Consider the following 21,267-nt stretch of genomic DNA (forward strand, 5'->3'; position numbering starts at 1 on the left):
ATATTTTCTCTATATCTTTCCATCTCAGCCCAAATGAGTCTAACAGGACGATTAGCCATGCATGAACTGTAAACACAACAGCAAGGGGAGAAAAATATCTGCAATCATCTCAAAATAGAGGTCTGAACCCCAGTTTAGTTGCATCACTAGACTATACACTAACACCTGGATCTCATTCCCTTCAAGGATTTGCTATTTGGGAGAGTCTTAGATGAATAAAACCTTTTCTGCCAATTGTTTGATGTCTTCATTCCCTCCCATTCCACGGCACAATTATTTTACTACATAGGCATGCTGATTGTTATTAAATTAATTTTCATCCTAGCCTCAAGTTTTAAAATAATTTATAATAAATTGACTAGTAACATTTTTCCCATCTTCCCCTTCTTTGTGGATTATCATACCATAATGTCAAGCAACTGGGTGATTTATATTTTATTGTTATATATTGACATCCTCAGTAACACAATGTTAAATAAATATTTGCTTTAATTCGCTTAGAACAAGTACATTGCATGATGTTTGTATAATTATTACAGGTCACAAGAAAACAGAATCTTCTTCACATTTATCATAGTAAGTTGTTTGGAAATGAAAAGAAAGATATATCTTGGCTTCTTTCTGGATTTCCTTAACTTAGTTCCCATACTTCCTAAATGATGAAGTGATTGGTATTCAGCTGTCTTTGCTTGATCTTTCATAATGAATATGATCATTTCCCATATTCCACTAAGAAAAAGAAAAACACCGAATACTTTTCTGTGCCAATAAAATGTAGGGGATTTTTTTCTTCTTATATTTTCTTTCACTCCTTGTTCTGCACCTTGAAAATGGATATTTACTGAAATGAGAGGAGCTCAGGAACTGAAGAAAAGGAGTTCTTCAAATTGTATATATGCATTACAAATTTGTGTCGACAAGTCAAAATTCTGACGACAAAACTTCTAGAGAACAAATGAATGCAGGCTGTAATGTAATATTGTATTATCTACTTCTCTATGTACATAAAGTTTGAACTATTGCTCACAGATGACAGAGCTGATCTGGCAGAAGCAGGATGCTTATGTGTGGAACAGAGCTGGGAAGAAAATATATGCATCAAGCAAACAGTTTAGTGAGATCAGTCAAATCTAGCTGTTTTGCAAGTCTTCTTCTCCAATTCTGTATCTCTAAAAATGGCCTCTACACACCCCCCCCCCCCCCAAAAAAATGTGATCTGTTCCATTAGGCTTTTCTCTCTTAGATACCAGTTTTGGAAGTAATCCAGTCCCGTAAGGCCGTAACTCTAGTATAAACACCAGGCTTATTGGGTTTCGCACATTCATCTCCCCAGCTCACTATTCCAGCAAGGTACCAGATATCTCTAGCATCTGAACTAACCAGTGGTCCTCCAGAGTCACCCTAAAGGAGAAGACAGAAATTAGTAATTCATAATTCAGTTCATTACAGAGGAATTGGCTATTTTTCTAACTTAAGAACATAATGAAAGGGGTAATTTTCAAAAGTATTCAGTGTGTTCACATGCATAAGTGATTTTCTCCATTTATGTCAGTTATCCACCTAAAAGAGGAACTCCAATACCTTAAAAACTGATGTAGCCTCAAGGTTCAAAACAATGAGATTGAAAGCTCCATCTCTTTGAAGAACTGTACTCTTAAGTCACGTGATACATCTGACAAAATAACTCCCTAGTTATTTTTTCTATACTCTTTATTAGTGTAACATAAGCCCCAAAAAGGGAGTGAAGAGTCTATTACTGATTAAAAAATAATAATAATAAAATAAAACTTAAAAAAAAAAAACAGACATTAGAGTCAGACACCAGGGTTTCTCTCTCAAGTTTGGCCTTTCCAAGCTGGCTAAAACCTTTAATTTCTTTATCTGTAAATGCTCCTAATAATACCTCCCTGTGATGAGTACTATGAAGATGATGTAAGACAGTGAATGTAAAGTGCTTAGTCTAGCAAAAGGCAGAACTTAGGAAATGCATATATAAAATCACATATTCTAATTATATCCTGCAAACTCCGGAGTTTTGCTTCTTTATATGGCTTCTAATAACGAGGTACTGGCTGATTATCCCTCAAGATCCTGGAACCTCTAATTACTGGCCACCCATTAAGTATTCACACTCTATGAAGTTCTTAATTGATTAACATATTATTGCATTAATTCGTATAATTCTTGTTTAATAAAAACATAGAACTAGGTTAATTTTTTCCAGGTTATTAAGAAACCTGAAACTCAGAAACATTAAGTAATTTGCTTGAGATCACGTGCTAATCAGTGGCAGACCTTGAATTTGAATCCAGAGTGATCTAATTCAGAAGGCCATGCTTTTTTCCCAACATTATGCTAACTTCCTTGTGAATTTTCTTTTGTCCATTTAAAAAATTAATATAATAGCAAATTTGAAATAATACATTTATGATTTTAAATCTAACCAATAAGCATCTACTGATACCCTCGTATGTAGGAGGAGATATAAAAAGAGTATTATAAACATGTGGATCTTGTCCTCTAGGAACCCGCAATCTGCTTAGAGAAATAAGATATACCATATAAAGCTATTCGAAAATAATTAATTTTGATAATAAAATCCCAAGTCTATATGCAGGCAGAGAAAATCAGGATAGAGAAATAGAAGATACAAGAGACAAGAAAGCTTAAATCAGCATAAGAGACAGGAATAATTGAGTCTGAGAATAAATAATTCTTTTAAAGAGATAGCAGTATATCTAATAACATTACAAGCTGAAAGTAAGGTGACATCCAGCAAGTATCAAATATAAAAAAAATATAGAGTCTATTCTACCAGCACTAATTAGCACACATTTGATTAGTGAATGGCAGAGTTATGTCAGTAGAAGATGGAAATTATGATCGTTTATATGTGCTTTTTTTTAGGCAAGGGAGCCAGAATAATGGCAGTAGAATTACAAACTTCAGAAGAAAAGGAAAACCCTTTCAACTCAGCTATTGCACAGGCAGACAACTCCAGGGCACAGGTTTAAGAAAATGCCTGAGTTCCTGTACCCAAAACTCCCTCCTCAGAGAGATGTAGCCCAGCTTTGCATCAGTTTTAGGTTGTGTTTCTCTCTGCTCAGGACTACACTTCCCTGTGTATGTTGCCTTAGCACCAGCAAACCTGTGTTTCCACATTATTGTTTCTGTGCATTTTAACATGTCCCCAGTAAGCCACCAGACCTTGGGCATTCTGTCTCCTATACTGTGCAAGCTATTTTTAAAGGTACAAATTATTATATTTGTTAATTCTTCAGTTAAAAAGTTGCATAGCTTTGGAGGGACCGGTCTGTCTCTAACCTTATTTGTCTCATTAATCCTGTTATTTTCAGTGAATGGTTTAGTGAGAAACAGAACAGGAAGTGTATTCAGGAATGTGCATATCACAACAGAAACTTCTAAAATTGGAAGTAGGAAGCCAAACAGGAAGCCGTGGAAGTATTAAGACACAAAGAAATGAGGGAACAGATTAGGGTGTTAACAGAAATAATAGAGGCATAAGAAATAAACATGAAAGATATGGTAAAGTGGGAAAATAGTCTAAGACTTAGCTGAATACATGTGGAGGAAACATAAGAGTAAAAAACCAACAACTCTAAGAATACTGAACCCTAATAATGTGAGCGAGAAACTTAAAATCCCAGGCAACATTTCATGATGCCTGTTAAGTTTCAAATGGCACATATACAAATTTTCATTTCATATTTAGAACTTAAAATATATAAATAGAGATCACTTTGAAGTAGGTAGAAATGTAAGACTAAATATGGGCGAGAGTTGAATTCTGGAGACATAGATTTGGCACTCATTAAGGTGATAGCTGAGTTCAAAGAAAAGATGGCTTCTTTGAGTGAGAATACAGACAGCAGATAAAAATTTTATCTGAGATCTGAATCTTGAGGATATCCAGTTTGAGACAGAGAGAGAGAGAGAGAGAGAGAGAGAGAGAGAGAGAGAGAGAAAGGTTAATCAAAGGATAGAGCTGGAAATGAGTAGATGGAGGAGGAGGAAAGAAATCAGTAAATTTCAGAATTATGAAATTCAAACAAGGGATATGTTTTAGAAAGACAAGGTCACCAAATACCACTGAGATGAGAAACAGTAGGAGATTCAAGGAAAAAATTTTACGTATGAGGTTATTAATGGTTTTTGTGATATTAAAATATAAAGAGCAAGGCAAGTGGGAAAAATTGTGGATGCTAGACATGAACATTTTTTAAATGGAGGCTGGGCACGATGGCTTACACCTGTAATCCTAGCACCTTGGGGGCTAGGCAGGTGGATCACCTGAGGTCAGGAGTTTGAGACCAGCCTGGAAACTAGGAAGGAATTTTTCACCAACATGGTTAAACCTTGTCTCTACTAAAAATACAAAAATTAGCCTGGCATGGTGGTGGTTGCCTGTAATCTCAGCTACTCGGGAGGCTGAGGTGAGAGAATAGCTTAAACCCAGCAGGTGGAGGCTGCAGTGAGCAGAGATCGCACCACTGCACTCCAGCCTGGGTGACAAGCATGAAACTCCATCCCTGCCCCCCAAAAATGGGTGCCATGTCTTTCCAGAGATAAGAAAGTAGAATATTGTAATCACAGGGCAAATTTGGCTTCTCTTCTCTAGCTCACAAAGTTTGTAAAGAGTATACCTCTAATATCACCATCAAAATAGTATTTTTGAATGGGGACATTTTCAGATGAAAGTATATAACATCTGGGATTAACTTCAAAATAGATTTGATATTTTGGTGGGGGAAGGGCATGAGGGGATTGTGTCAGGGTATGTACAAATAACGTAAGGTTGGCCATGAGTTGTAAATTTTTGAACTAGGTGATAAGTACATGAAAGTTCCTTATTTTATCCTCTCTATTTTGAATATCATTGAAATTTTTATAATAAAAATTATAAAATAAAAGATTAAGAGGGCATACATCTGTTCCTCTGAAATTTTTAGGAAGGACATTACTATGGAGACTATAGAAAGCGAGATAGTTGAATAAAGAACATAACGGATGATCATAAATGTAAAAGTAAAAGTGCATGACGTTTTCAACAGTTTCAGGAAAGTTGGAGGCAAGTAGGATGATGATGATTAGGACAAAAGAAGGTCTAGCATAATATCTAAACCACCAATGATTCTATGACCATCAAGAAGACAAATAAAATACAGGTTATTCTCATTATTCACAGTAGTTGTGTTCTATGAAGTCACCACAAACACTGAATTAATGATTATTGAGTCCTTGTTCTTAGGAGAAATACAGGGTTGGTTTTCCAGGAGACTCTGGTCACATTTTTGTCAACTGCTCAATACATAAACAGATTTTGTGCGTGTTTCTGTTTAAAGACATTCTATTTAATATGCACTGTTGATTCATTAATATTAAACTCACAGTAAACACTGCTATAACTTACAACTAAACAAATCTTACCAAATAGACGTATTTTCTCCATATGGCACATCACAACCTTCTTGCACTATACTTTGGCACAACACTTGGGGACTATTTTAAACAGCAAAATCTCCAGCAAAGTAATAAAAATGTGAAAAATGTAGCACTATGTAGACCAAGAAAAGGACACTTGTTTACAGTATGAGAACTGAAACAAAAAGGCACAGTATCACATTTTTCAGCCTCAGGTAAGAATATACTCATTGAGTAATAAGATATTTTGCCACTCTGTGCATGCTTGTGAATGATCATAAAAGTGCCTTGAGTATTGATTTGGGGGTTAAAAATAAATATTAGTGAGTAGGTGAATTTGAAAATATGAAATCTGCAAATAACAAGGATCAAGTATATTTTCAAGTTTATCTTTTAAGTTGAATTCATTTCAGAAGATTGAACTACAGAATCAATTTCAATTTTTAGGAAGGAATTTTTAGTAGAGTGTGGTAATGGGACCAATCTACTTTGTTCCGTGTGTTCCTCTAGGAGCAATTAGGGCCTCAGAGCAGAAAAAGAAACACAATGAAGTGAGTCTAACTTGAGAATTTGTCAGAGTATAAACAAAGGTCAACTGAATAAAATAATTTAGTGTAGCAAACTGAACATTGCTAAAACGACTAACCCAAAGGTAAAAGTTGGTAAAGAACTATAGTGATGCCAACAGTGAATTAAATGAGGTGGAGCAAATGAAGGCAATACAGATACAGTGTTCATGTGAAAGCATGAAAGGAATAACATAAAAAATTGAAAAAAAAAAAAAGGTTAGAAATTAATGGTACCATTTTGTGAATACAGATTAGAAAGCACACAGAATAACATGGAATTCTAAAGAGAAATATAAGGTTTGAAAGCACATTAAACGAAAATTCTGTCAAATCACAAAATGAAAATTATAAGAGCATTTAGTGACACATACAAGGAACCAGTTATTGGCCCCCTCCATGATTTTGTCAGTGATGCACACGAAGACATAGAGGTCAAAATTTTTGTATCCACCAAAGGTACAAAATTGGTGGCACTAGCCAAACACTGGAAAACAAAACCTGGCTTCAAAAATATGTAAATGCTCCAGACCAATATGGAATAGACTTACTTATTCTTTTTTCTCCAGCTAAATACAACTAAAACAAACCAAAAAATACCCAGACATTACAAATAAAACAAACATAAAAAGACTCTGAAAATTAGAGAGAAGAAGACAGGTTCAGAAATACACGACAAAAGGAATGATACAACAGTGAGTGCTCTGAATTTTTTTTTTCTTCATATAGCATGGACTTGAAACTGAAGAAGTCAGCAAACTGGCAACTTGCCAACAAGTGCAGGTTTTTTTAAAAGCCTCCAAGAAAATCCTGCTCTCCTTAGTAAAACAACCAATAAGAAGACAACTTGGGAAAACAGCAAATCCGGGAAGACAATAAATCCCAACTGAAGAGGCTTCCACGCTTACCAGGCTGTAACAAGGCCCAATTCCCTACTAGACTGATGTCAGCATATGCTGAATAGGGACCAGGTACAGTGGCTCACGCTTGTTATCCCAGCACTTTGGAAGGCTGAAGCAGGAAGATGACCTGAAATCAGGAGTTTGAGACCAGTCTAGCAAACATGGCGAAACCCCATCTCTACTAAAAATACAAAAATTAGCCAGGCGTCGTGGTGCTCGCCTTTAATGTCAGCTACTCGGGAGGCTGAGGCAGCAGTATCACTTGAACCCAGGAGGCAGAGGTTGCAGTGAGCCAAGATCACACCACTGCACTACAGCCTGGGCAACAGAGCGAGACTCCACCTCAAAGAAAAAAAAAAAAGGTGGATACTTAAAAATATATATATATCCTGAGTGGGAAGTATGAACTACCAACCAGTAATGAGGAATAACTCTCCCCACCTACTAGAACCATCTCTGAGGGGATGTAGTGGAAAGTCAAGTCTCACCACTGCCAAGCAGTAATGAAATCACTACCCCATGATGTCAGTGGAGGCCAAAAGGGGAGCAGTAACAAAGTACCTTCAGCCAGAGTGTTATCAGAAGAGGCCTAACCTCCATGTAGAAGTAATGAGGCATTAGTCCCTCACCTGAGTATCAAAGGAAGCTGAGTGAGAAATGAGGCAATTCCTTCATACATCCCCCTCCCTCTGTATTGCAATGTCTGCTGAGGCATGGTTAAACAGAAAATTTAAATAAGGTCTAGAGTTTTAAATAATAATAATTTAATTTTTTCAAATTATTATTTCATTATTTAATCAATACTAAAACAAGATGGCCCACTAGATGCAGACAAGAAGACCTTCTCCCAATGAGGGACCAGACCATCAAGAAGATTGGCACACTCTGAACACATTTTCAGAAAGAAGGCATTGAGAGTGGATGGAAGGAGAATGCGGACCCCAGGCTGAAAGGGGAGGCAGCTGGTAACCCTGCACAGGGTTGCCAAGCACCAGAACTTGTTCCTGGCCTGGAGAGGCTCCTGGGGAAGGGATGAGTTAAATGGTCATGGAGTGGCCAACTCACACCACAGACCTCCAGAATCTTAGCTGCGGGAGACCCCTCATCCCCCATGGACTTTTGAGGTGGCAGGGAGAATGGCCTGGAGAGCTGAAAGAGACTGAATTCTAGCCTGCACAGAATCCACAGGGTTTGTTATGAGAATGGTTACAGCAGAGCATAGCCATGGGTGCCCATCCCCCAAAGCTCATCATACATCTCTAGGTGGATTTAGCCTTTGTTGATGGACAGACCTGGACATCACAGGGCTCTCTTGCTTGTGGGATGGGAACAGTCTGATGTGAGAACTCGCTTGTCGGCTGGCCTATGCCAGAGGCCCTGCCTGACCACACAAATTTGCATCACTCCCTCAGTTGCCCAGCCAAGGCATTTTTTGAAAGCCTCAACTATTGCTATGTTGGTGGCAGACTCTGCCTAACAGCTAGAGAGCTACTAAAGGCAGATCCCTGTCAGTGAGCACCCACCAGCATGCACTCACTGGCAGCCTCCACATGCTGCTTTGCTATCATGCATTTGCCTGCAGCCTCCAGCACTGGTGCATGCATGCACACTGACCCCATCACCACCCCACCACCAGCACACATGTCTGTGCAGGACTTGCCACTAACCCACCGCCAGCACATATGTGTGCATAACGACCCTCACTGACCTACTGCCACCCCGCCAAAGTGCCTTTGCCACCACAGTTTTGTTGCCAGTGGACCAGGAACACCTCATTCCCTCCAACACAGGAGGTATTTAACCTCTAGGGGCTAAAGAAAATATCCTCAGACCTGGTCCCAATTTCCCAAGGTTACAGCCTGGAATAGCATGCAGCCCAGGAGTGCGGAGCCAAACCTCGGACCCCTGAAATCATCCAAAAGCGAACGAAATTAACTAAGCACAACTAATACCACAATCAAACCACAAAAGGCATTAAAGAATATAAAAGTAAAAAGCTCCATACAAAAGACAATAACTTCAAACACACTGAAGAGAAAGAACCAATGCAAGAACTGTGGTAACTCTAAAAGCACGAGTATCTTCTTACCTCCAAATGACTGAACTAGCTCCCCAGCAATGGTTCTTAACCAAACTAAAATGACAGACATGGAATTCAGAATACAGATGTCAATGAAGATCATCGAGATTCAGGAGAAAGTCGAAACACAATCTAAGGAATTTACGGAATCAATAAAATAATACGAGAGCTGAAAGATGAAATTGCCATTTTAAGAAAGAATCAGGGCCAGGCGCAGTGGCTCACGCCTGTAATCCCAGCACTTTGGGAGGCCGAGGCGGGTGGATCATGAGGTCAGGAGATGGAGACCATCCTGGCTAACACGGTGAAACCCCGTCTCTACTAAAAATACAAAAAGATTAGCCAGGCGTGGTGGCGGGCTCCTGTAGTCCCAGCTACTCGGGAGGCTGAGGCAGGAGAATAGCGTGAACCTGGGAGGCGGAGCTGACAGTGAGCCGAGATCGAGCCGCTGCTCTCCAGCCTGGGCGACAGAGTGAGAGTCTGTCAAAGAAAGCAAGCAAGAAAGCAAGCAAGGAAGGAAGGAAGGAAGGAATCAAACTGAAGGAAGGAAGGAATCAAACTGATCTAGAGCGGAAGGAAGGAAGGAAGGAAGGAAAGAAGGAAGGAAGGAAGGAAGGAAGGAAGGAAGGAAGGAAGGAAGGAAGGAAGGAAGGAAGGAAGGAAGGAAAGAGGGAGGGAGGGAGAGAGGGAAGGAAGGAATCAAGCTGAAGGAAGGAATCAAACTGATCTAGAGCTGAAAAACTCACTACAAGAATTTCATAATACAATGGGCAGTATTAACAGCAGAATAGATCAAACTGGAAAACAATTTTAGAACTTGAAGGCCAGTTCTTCAAATCAACTCAGACAAAGAAAAAGAATTTTTTTAAATGAAGAAAATCTCCAAGAAATATGGAATTATATAAATATGCCAAATATACAACTCACTGGCATCCCCAAAAACGGGAGAGAGAGAGAGAGCAAGCAACTTGGAAAACTCATTTATGAATATTGCTCTTGAAAACTTCCCCAACCTTGCTGCAGAGGTCAACATCCAAATTCAAGAAATTCAAAGAACCCCAGAGATATAACATACAACACACCCATACTCCAGACACCTAGTCAATCAGATTCTCAAAGGTCAACATGAAAGAAAAAAATCTTAAAAGCAGTAGAGAGAAGGGACAGGTCACATACAAACAGGGTGCTATCAGGATAACAGCAGAACCTTCAGCAGAAACGTTATAAGCCGAAAGAGATTAGGGACCTATACTCAGCCAACATTCTTTGAGACGGAGTCTCGCCCTTGTCACCCAGGTTGGAGTGCAATGACACGATCTCAGCTCTCTGCAACCTCTGCCTCCCAGGTTCAAGCAATTCTCCTGCCTCAGCCTACCAAATAGCTGGGATTACTGTTGCCCATTACCACAGCTGGCTAATTTTTGTATTTTTAGTAGAAATGGGGTTTCACCATGTTGGCCAGGCTGGTATATTCGGCATTCTTAAATAAAAAAATTCTAATCAAGAATTTCATATCCCACTAAGCTAAGCTTCATAAGGGAAGGAGAAATAAAATCATTTTCAGACAAGCAAATGTTAAGGGAATTTATTACCACCAGACTTGCCTTGCAAGAAGTCCTTAAAAGAGTGCTAAACATGGCAACAAAAGACCATTACCTGGCCAGGCACGGTGGCTCACGCCTGTAATCCCAGCACTTTGGAAGGCCGAGGTAGGCAGATCACCCGAGGTCAGGAGTTCAAAACCAGCCTGGCCAACATGGCGAAACCCCATCTCTACTAAAAATACAAAATTAGCCAGGTGTGATGGCATGTGCTTATAATCCCAGCTACTCAGGATGCTAAGGCAGAAGAATCACTTGAACCCGGGAGGTGGAGGATATAGTGAGCTAAGATTACGCCTTTGCACTCCAGCCTGAGCAACAAGAGCAAAAGTCTGTCCCCCCCCCAAAAAAAAAAAAAAGGCCATTACCTGACACCATAAAAAAGAAATTACATAGCCCACTGACACTATAAGCAACTATACAATCAAGCCTATAGAATAACCAGCTAAAAACACAATGGCAGCATCAAATCTTCACATATCAATATTATAACTTGAATATAAACAGGCTTAACGCCCCATTTATGAGGGACAGAGTAGCACATTGGATAAAGAAGCAAGACCCAACGGTATGCTATCATCAGGTGACCCATCTCAAATGCAATGACACTCATAGTCTCAAAGTAAAGGCATAAGGAAAGATCTACCAAGCAAATGAAAAACAAAAAAGAACAGGGGTTGCTATTCTTATTTCAGACAAAACAGACTTTAAAACAACAATAATTAAAAAGGACAAAAAAGGGTGTGACAAAGTGATAAAGTGTTCAATTCAACAAGAAGATTAACTATTCTAAATGTGTATGCATCCAACACTGGAGCATCCAGACTCAGAAAATAAGTTCTTAGAGCCTACAAAAAAAAGACTTAGAGAAATACAAAATTATAGCGGAGATTTCAACACCCCACTAAAGGTGTTATAAAGGCAGAAAACTAACGAAGATATTCTGAAACTAAACTCAACACTTGACCAAATGAACCTAACAGATATCTGTAGAACGCTCCACCTAACAACAAGAAAATATACATTCTTTTCATCTGCATATGTATGGCACACACTCTAAGATCAACCATGCACTTGGCCATAAAGCAATTCTAAACAAATTTTTAAAAATTGTACCAATCACACTCTCAGACCACAGTGCAATAAAAATAGAAATCAATACCAATATCTCTCAAAATTATACAATTACATGGAAATTAAACAGCCTGCTCCTGAATGACTTTTGAGTAAAGAATGAAATTAAGACAGAAACCAAGAAATTCTTTGAAACTAATGAAAATAAAGATACAACATACCAGAATTTCTGGGACACAGGTAAAGCAGTGTTAAGAGGAAAGTTTATAGGGCAAAATGTCAATATCAAAAAGATACAAATATTTTAAACGAACAACATCACTCCTCAAAGAACTAAAAAAAGATATAAATACCTTAAATTAACAGCGTCACACCTCGAAGTACTAGAAAAATAAGAGTAAGTGAATCCCCAAACTAGCACAAGACAAAAAATAACCAAAATTAGAGCTGAACTGAATGAAATAGAGACACAAAAATCCAGATAAAAGATCAATGAAAACACAAACTTGTTCTTTGAAAGAATAAATAAGATTGATACACTGCTAACAAGACTAACAAAGAAAAAAAAAGAACTTTCAAATAAACACTATCAGAAATGTCAAAGGGAAGAGAAATATTTTTTACAAAAAATTCAAAGATGATTGTAAACACCTCTATGCACACAAACTAGAAAATCTAGAAGGAATGGATAAATTCTTGGAAACACAAACTCCCAATATTGAACCAGGAAGAAATTGAATACCTGAGAAGATCAATAATGAGTTCCAAAATTGAACCAGTAATTTAAAAAAAAAAACAGCCAACAAGGAAGGTCCTGGAACAGAGAGATTCACAGCCAAATTCTACCAGATATATAAAGAAGAGCTGGTACCAATTATATTGAAAATACTCCCAAAATTCTAGAAAAAAAAATGCTTCCCTAACTCATTTTACAAAGGCAGTGTTATTCTGATACCAAAACCTGGAATAGACACAACAAAAATAGAAAACTTCAGGACAATATCCTTGATGAACATTGATGCAAAAATCCTCAACAAAATATTTGCAAACAAAATATTTGCAAACCAAATCCAGCAGAACATCAAAAAGCTAATCCACCACAGTAACGTAGGCTTATTTTCTAGGATGGAAGGCTGGTACAACATATGAAAATACATAAATATGGCCGGGCATGGTGGCTCACACGTGTAATCCCAGCACTTTGGGAGGCCCAGACATGTGGATCACCTGAGGTCAAGTGTTCAAGACCAGCCTGACCAACATGGCGAAACCCCATCTCTACTAAAAATACAAAAGTTAGCCAGGCATGGTGGCGAGCAGCTGTAATCCCAGCAACTCAGGAGGCTAAGGCAGGAGAATCACTTGAACCTGGGGGACAGAAGTTGCAGTGAGCTGAGATCGTACCACTGTACTCCAGCCTGGGTGACAAAGTGAGACTCTGTCTCAAAAAGAAAAAAAAAAAAACACCTTGAACAAGCTAGGCACCAGAGGAACACACTTCAAAATAATAAAAGCCTTCTATGGCAACCCCATAACCAACATCATAATGAATGGGCAAAAGCTAGAAACATTCCCCTGTGAACCAGAAAAGACAAGGATGTACACACTCACCATTGTTATTCAACATAGTACTGGAAGTTTTAACCAAAGCAATCAGGCAAGAGAAAGACATAAAAAGCATTCAAATAGAAGAGAGGAAGTCAAACTCTCTCTCTTCACAAATGACAGGATTCTATACCCAGAAAACTCCATAGTCTCTGCCCAAAGGCTTCTAGAACTGATAAACAACTTCAGTAAAGTTTCTGAATACAAAATCAATGTACTAAAATGAGGAGCATATTCTATACAACAATGACATCTTAGCTGACAGCCAGATCAAGAGTGCAATCCCATTCACAATTGCCACAGAAAGAATGAAATACATAGACATACAGCTAACTAGGAAGGTGAAGGACCTCTACAATGAGAACTAAAAACACGGCTGAAAGAAATCGTAGTTGAAGGCCAGGTAGAGTGGCTGATGCCCATAATCCCAGCACTTTAGGAGGCAGAGGCAGGAGGATTGCTTGAGCTTAGGAGTCCAAGACCAGCATGAGCAACATGGCAAGACTATATCTCGGCCAAAAATCTAAAAAATTAGCCATGTGTGGTGGTGCATGCCTATAGTCCCAGCTACTCAGGAGACAGGTGGGAGGATCGCTTAAGCCCGGGAGTTCAAGGTTGCAGTGGACTACAACTGTGGCACTGCACTCCAACCTGGTCAACAGGGTAAGACTTTGTCTCAAGAAAAAAAAAGAAAAGAAAAGAAAGAAAGAAATCATAGTTGGCACAAACAAATGGAAAAACAGTTTGTGCTCATGAATAGAAAGAATCAGTATTGTTAAAATGGCCACACTGCTCAAAGAAATTTACAGATTAAATGTTATTCCTACAAAACTACCAATGTCATTTCTCACAGAATTAGTAAAAACTATTGTAATATTTATATGGAGCCAAAAAACAGCCCGAATAGCCAAAGTAATCCTAAACAAAAAAACAAAGCTGGTGGCATCACACTACCAGACTTCAAACTATACCACAAAGCTATATTAACCAAAAGATCATGGTGCTAGTACAAAAAATAGACACATAGACTAATGGAATCAAATAGAGAAGCCAGGAGTAAAGCTGCATGTCTACAATCATCTCACCTTTGACAAAGATGACAATAACAAGAAATGGGGAAAGGACTCCTACTCAATTAATGATGCTGGGGAAAACTGGCTAGCCATATGCAGAAAATTAAAACTGAACCCGTTTCTTTCACCATATGCAAAAATCAACTTGAGATGGTTGAAATACTTAAGTGTAAAACCTAACATTATAAAAACTCTAGAAGAAAACCTAGGAACTACCATTCTGGACATCAGTCTTAGCATAGATTTTGTAACAAAGACCCTAAAAGCAATTGCAACTAAAACAAAAATTGACAACTGGGACCTAATTAAACTAAAGAGCTTCTGCACAGCAAAATAAACTATTAACAGAATAAATAGACAACCTACAGAATAGGGAAAAATATTTGCAAACTATGCATCTGACAGAGTTCTAATATCTATAAGAATCCATAAGAAATCTTAAATCAACAAGCAAAAAAACAAACAACTCCATTTAAAAATGGGGAAAAATAACATAAACATAATTTGAGTATTTGTTCCCTCTCAAATCTCATGTTGAAGTTTAATCTCCATTGCTGGAGGTGAGGCTGGTGGGAGTTGTTTGGGTAACGGATCCCTGATGGTGTAGTGTTGTCTTTGCAATAGCGAGTGAGCTGTCACAGTATCTGGTTGTTTAAAAGCGTGTGGCACCTCCTTCCACTCTCTCTCTTGCTCCTGCTTTCACCACATGATGTTCCTCCTCCCCTTTCACCTCCCACCATGATTATAAACTTCCCGATGCCTCCCTTGGAGCCAAAGTTAATGCTGGCATCATGCTTACTATAAAGTCTGAAAAGTCATGAGCCAATTAAACGTCTTTTCTAATAAATTACCCAGCATCAGATATTTCTTAATAGCGATGCAAGAACAGCCTAACACAGAAAATTGGTAACTATGAGTGGGGCATTGCTATAAAGATATCGGAAAATGTGCTAGCGACTTGGCAACTGGGTAACAGGTAAAGAATGCAAGAATTTGGAAGGCTCAGAAGACAGAAAGATAAGATCAAGTCTGAAATTTCTTAGGGACTGGTTAAATGGTTGTGACCAAAATGCTGATAGTTATATCGACAGTGAAATCCAGGTTGATGAAGTGGAAAGTCTTATCTCAAATGAGACTATGGACTTCAGACTTTTTTTTTTTCCCCTAGATGAAATCTCTCTGTGTCACACAGACTGGAGTGCAGTGGTGCCATCATGGCTCACTGCAACCTCCACTTCCCAAGCTCAATCAATCTTCCCACCTCAACCTCCCAAATAGTTGGAACTATAGGCATATGCCACAAAGCCTAGCTAATTTTTTTTAATTTTTTTGTAGCGATGCAGTTTTGCCACATTGCCCAGACTGGTCTCAAACTCCTGGGCTCAAGAAATCCACCGACCTTGACCTTCCAAATGCTGGGATTATAGGTGTGAGCCACTGCATCTGGCCAACTTTGAACTTTTGAGTTAAAGCTGGAATTAGTTAAGACATTGGAGGACTGTTAGGAAGGCATAGTTGTATTTTGCAATGTGAGAAGACATGAGATTTGGGAGCGGCCAAGAGCAGAATGATATAATTTGGATATTTGTCCCCACCCAAATCTCATGTTGTGTTGTCATCCCCAATGCTGAAGGTAGGACCTGGTGGGAGGTGTTCAGGTCATGAGAGCCAGTCAGGGGAGCCGATCACTCATGGCTTGGAGCTATCTTTGCAATAGTGAGTGAGCTCTTGTGAGATCTGATTGTTTGAAAGTGTATGGCACCTCTCCTACCACTCTATCCCTCTTGCTCCTGCTTTCACCATGTGATGTACCTGCTCCCACCCATTTCATACTTCACCTTCTGCCATGATTGTAAGCTTCTGCCATGATTGTAAGCACCAGCTGCCCATAAAGCCAGCAGAATTGTGAGCCAATTCACCTTTTTTCTTTATACATTATCTAATACTGGCTTTTTGTTTGCTTGGTTTGTTTGTTTATTTCTTTTTGGAGACAGCATTTTGCTCTTTCACCCAAGCTGGAGTGCAGGAGGTGCACTGCAGCCTCAACGTCCTGGGTTCAAGTAATCCTCCTGCCTTACAACTTCCAAGTAGCTGGGACTACAGGCGCACACCACCACACTGGCTAATGTTTATATTTCTAGCAGAGACAGGATTTCACTATGTTGCCCAAGCTGGTCTTGAACTTCTGAACTCTACTGATCCACCTCCCTTGACCTCCCAAAGTGCTGTTACCGATATGAGCCACCATGCCAGGCTCAGGTATTTTTTTTATAGCAGTGTAAGAACAGCCTAATACAGACAGGAACAGACATTTCTCAAAAGAAGACATACAAGCAGCCAACAAACATATGGACAAATGCTCAACATCACTAATCAGGGAAATGGGAAATGAAAAACCACAGTAAGATATCATCTCAAACCAGTCAGAATGGCTATTATTAAAAAGTCAAAAAACAGCAGATGTTGTTGAGGTTGTGGAGAAAAGGGGATGCTTATACACTGCTGGTGGGAATGTAAATTAGGTCAGCCACTGTGGAAAGCAGTTTTGAGATTTCTCAAAGAAATTAAGACAGAACTACCATATGACCCAGCAATCCCATTACTGGGTATATTATACCCAAAGGAATACAAATCGTTCTGCCATAAAGACACATGCATGCATATGTTCCTTGCAGCAATTTTCACAATAGTCATGGAATCAACCTAGGTGTCCATCAACAGTGAACTGGATATAGAAAATGTGGTAAATATACACCATGGAATGCTATGGAGCCAGAAAACAAAATGAAACCATGGTTTTTGCAGCAATATAGATGCAGCCACAGGCCATCATACTAAGCAAATGAACGCAGGAACAGAAAACCAAATACCTCATGTTCTCACTTATAAGTGGAAGCTAAACACTGAGTACATATGGACACAAAGAGAGGAACAATACATACTGGGGATTACTTGAGGGTTGAGGGTGGGAGGAGTGTGAGAACCAAAAACTACCTGTTGATTATTATGCTTACTACCTGCATGATGAAATAATTTGTACACCAAACCCCAGCAATACACAATTTACCCATGTAACAATCCTGCAGATGTAACCTCTGAACCTAAAAGTTGGAAGAAACAAATAAATAATTAATTAAATAAAATAATATAAATTTAAAAGCATGATATAACAACAATAACAGAACAGAATAAATAAGAATTAGATGCCCAGGATATATCTGAATATAAATCATCATACAAAGAAATAGAAAAAGTTTTAACTTGAATGAGCAAAGGCAATCAGCAGGTACCAACACTGAGATAACACAAATGTTGAAATTATTTGACAAAGATTTTAAAGCAGCCATCATAAATGCATCTCCATGAGCAACTGCCATCACGTTTAAAACAAAGGAAAAGAAATAGGAAGTGGCAACAAAGAAATAGTAAATATAAAAAGAAGAATCAAAGAAAAACCCTGGAACTAAAAAGTATGATAGGCATAATTCAAAACTCACTGAACAGAGTTAACATAAGAATAGAGGACACAGATAAAAGGATCAGTAAACTTGAAGATAAATTGATAGAAATTACCCAATCTGAACAACAGAGAGAAACTAGGGTGGAAAAAAAAAAATAAACTGTAGCTTAGGAAACTCTGGGACTATAATAAAAGAGTAAACATTGCTATGGTTAGAGTTCCAGAAGGAAAGAAGAAAGAAAGTGGGGCTGAAAGAGTATTTTAAGAAATAATGACTGAAAATTTATCAAACTTGACAAAGGATATAAATCTACATATTCAAAAAGCTGATCAAACCTCAAACAGGATAAGCCCAAAGAAATCCATGCCAAGATACATAATCAAACTTCTGAAAACTAAAGACAAAGAACAACTCTTGAACACAGAAAGAGAGAAATGACACCTCATCTATTGGAAGAAAATAATTCTAATAGCAGCACATTCCTCGTAGAAATCACAGAGGCAATGATTTCAATGCTGAAAGAAAAGCACTGTCAGTGCCAAATTATGCTTCAGTAATGAAGAAGAAATAAAGACTTTCAGAGACAAAGAAAATCTAAGAGAATTTTTCATCAGCATACCTATACTGAAAGACTGGCTGAAGGAAGTTCCTAAAACAGAAATGACTTTTTTTAAAAAAAGGAATCAGGAAAGAGGAAAGAACAAATCTATAGGTAAATAGCCTTTCCTTTTCCTCTTATGTTTTCTAAATTACATTGGACAGTCGAAGCAAAACATTGTCTTCTGTGGTTCTCAAAATATAAAGCAAATATTTAATATTTATATTTATTAATATTTAATGTTTATGTTTATTAATATTTAATATTAATGAGGGAAAAGCAAAGGGATTTAAGGGGAAGTAAGTTTTCTATTCTATACTTCACCAAAACTAGTAAATTTTCAATACACGTAGACAGTGATGTTATATATGTATATATAAATAAATACACATTTATATATATTTATATAATAAATAAATACACATATATAATAAATAATAAATATATAATAAATAAATACACATTTATTTATATATATATAAAACTTAGAGGAACCACTAAAATTTTTCTACAAAAAAAAGCCAAAAATACCAATAGATGATCCAAAATTAAATTCTGTTTAAAAAGCTACTGTAACTATTTATATAACATTTTGAAAACTGAAAAATTATAGAGATGGAGAATAAATTAGTGATTGCCAGATGTTAGCAATAGTAGGAGGAGGGAAAGAGGTAGATCTTTGTGGTGATAGAATAGTTCTTCATCTTAACTGTAGTGGTGGTTACACAAATCTACAGATGCGATAAAATGCCATAGAATTAGACACATACTTTGTACCACTGTCAGTTTCGCAGATCTTATATTGAACTATAGTTATGTGAGATGTAATCATTGAAGAAAACTGGGTGAGACGTTGTGACTCCTCTGTACTATCTTTGCAACTTCCTGCAAATATGTAATTATTTCAAAGAAAAGTAAACAAAAAATTATGCAACATACTAATGGGCAAAACTGTTTACCTGGCATGCATCTCTTTTTCCTTTTAAGGAGCCAGCACATAACATTCTAGGAGTTATGGCGCCATTGTAAGCTTGAGGTTCATTGCAAGTTGTAGTGTCTATGAGAGTCACCTGTGCTTGTCGAAGATGATTTTGACTGCTACCTAAAAGAAAAAAAAAAAGCTTTGTAGACATATACATATATTTTATAAACCAGAAGAAAATGTTTCATGATTAAAAATAAGATATTGATACAGGCAGGGCACGGTGACTAATGCCAGTAATCCCAGCACTTTGAGAGGTCAAGGTTAGAGGATCGCTTGAGGCCAGGAGTTCGAGGCCAGCCTGGCCAACATGGTGAAATCCCATCTCTACTAAAAATACAAAAATCAGTCGGGCTGTGGTGGCATGCACCTGTAATCCCAGCTACTCAGGAGGCTGAGCAGGTGAATCTCTCGAACCTGGGAGGCAGAGGTTGCTGTGAGCCAAGATCGCACCACTGAACTCCAGCCTAGGGGACAGAGAGAAAACCCATCCCAAAAAAAAGGGGGGGTACCAGGAGCAGTGGCTTATGCCTGTAATCCCAGCACTTTCGGAGGCCGAGGAGGGCGGATCACCTGAGCTCAAAAGTTTGAGACCAGCCTGGCCAACATGGTGAAACCCTGTCTCTACTAAAAACACAAAAATTAGCCGGGTGCCTGTAGTCCCAACCATTCAGGAGGCTGAGGCAGAAGAATCACTTGAACTTGGGAGGCGGAGGTTGCAGTGAGCCAAGATCACACCATTGCACTTCAGCCTGGACGACAACAATGAGACTCTGTCTCAAAAAAAAAAAAAAGATAGTGATACAGAATCTTAGAATACACATGTTTAGAACAGTAATATTTGGGAAGATAATTTGTTCCTAACTACTTTCAGTAAAAAGTTGGGTGCCTAGGAAAGAACCACAAGTTATCTAAATAATGTCCACTCCATTGTTAAGATTAGAAGGAAATTTCAGTAGGGGACAATGGTGGCTTTATGATTCTTCAATCTTCAGAATTGGGCATATTATTGATTGCTAATCTCTAAAGTGGTTAATTCTCTAAAGAAAAGTTCATGGCTAGGAGACATACTTGCTTTTTCAGACATCTTAGCAGTACTATGACTGTATCATATAGCGGTAGCAATTTCTTGATATTAACTTAGGCAGGAAGGAATTTGTGTGTGTCTTCCAAGTTATTTACTTCACTTTTAGGGCCTGCCTTGGTCCAGGTCATATGACCACACAATTAACATATTTTGGCATAATAGCATTTCATTCTTTAAATGCCATAAAATACCAATTTAACTTTGATTTGAGTTTCTCTTCAGATGCTCACCATCATTTTTCAGTGCTCCAAATCCTGTCACAAACATCACATCACCTGGGTGAAACTCATAGGATGCATCAGGGAGACAAACTCTATGTACTGCATTTGTGTAGGGAACAGGGCTAGAAAGCTCTGCAAGTGAAATATCATAGTCATGTGATGGGTATTTGTATTTTTCATGGACAATTATTCTCCGGAGACCACGTTTCATTTTCGAAGGTGTTATTGTTACTCCAAAGGAAGCAGTCCATCTAGCAGGGTTCTTATATCTGGGGAGAAGAAAATGAAGAATAAATTTCTTTTTACCATGCTACCAGTCTAATAATTTATATTGAATAATTTAGTCTACAGGTGTAGATTTTTTTTTCTTTTTATAGTTTTGATGTACAGAACTCTTTCCAATTTGAGAATAAGACTCAGGGGTCTGACCAGGTGAAAAAGCCACCATTTCCTATAATATACATGCCACTCCATATGCCAAGTCATCCACTCCAAATGCTAGGGCTTTTTGATATTTCTGAATATTAATGACTCCAAGGGACCTATGGAAAGTACCCTGTACAGAATAAGAAAAA

General features: G+C 38.2%; 1 protein-coding gene across 1 annotated transcript in view; it reads right to left on the reverse strand.

Annotated features, from left to right (window-relative positions):
• Window positions 1-420: 420 nt before the first annotated feature.
• Window positions 421-21,267, reverse strand: part of LOC103235591 (transmembrane serine protease 11E) — a 50,049-nt gene continuing 29,202 nt past the window's right edge. The window contains exons 8-10 of the mRNA XM_037989388.2: window positions 20,698-20,961; window positions 19,362-19,500; window positions 421-1,401 (exon numbers count right to left, since the gene is read on the reverse strand). Coding sequence (XP_037845316.1) covers window positions 1,240-1,401; window positions 19,362-19,500; window positions 20,698-20,961 — 565 coding nt within the window. The 3' untranslated portion in view covers window positions 421-1,239. The remainder of the gene's footprint in view (window positions 1,402-19,361; window positions 19,501-20,697; window positions 20,962-21,267) is intronic.

Source organism: Chlorocebus sabaeus, chromosome 7 (assembly GCF_047675955.1).
Source record: "Chlorocebus sabaeus isolate Y175 chromosome 7, mChlSab1.0.hap1, whole genome shotgun sequence".
Classification (NCBI taxonomy): Eukaryota; Metazoa; Chordata; class Mammalia; order Primates; family Cercopithecidae; genus Chlorocebus; species Chlorocebus sabaeus.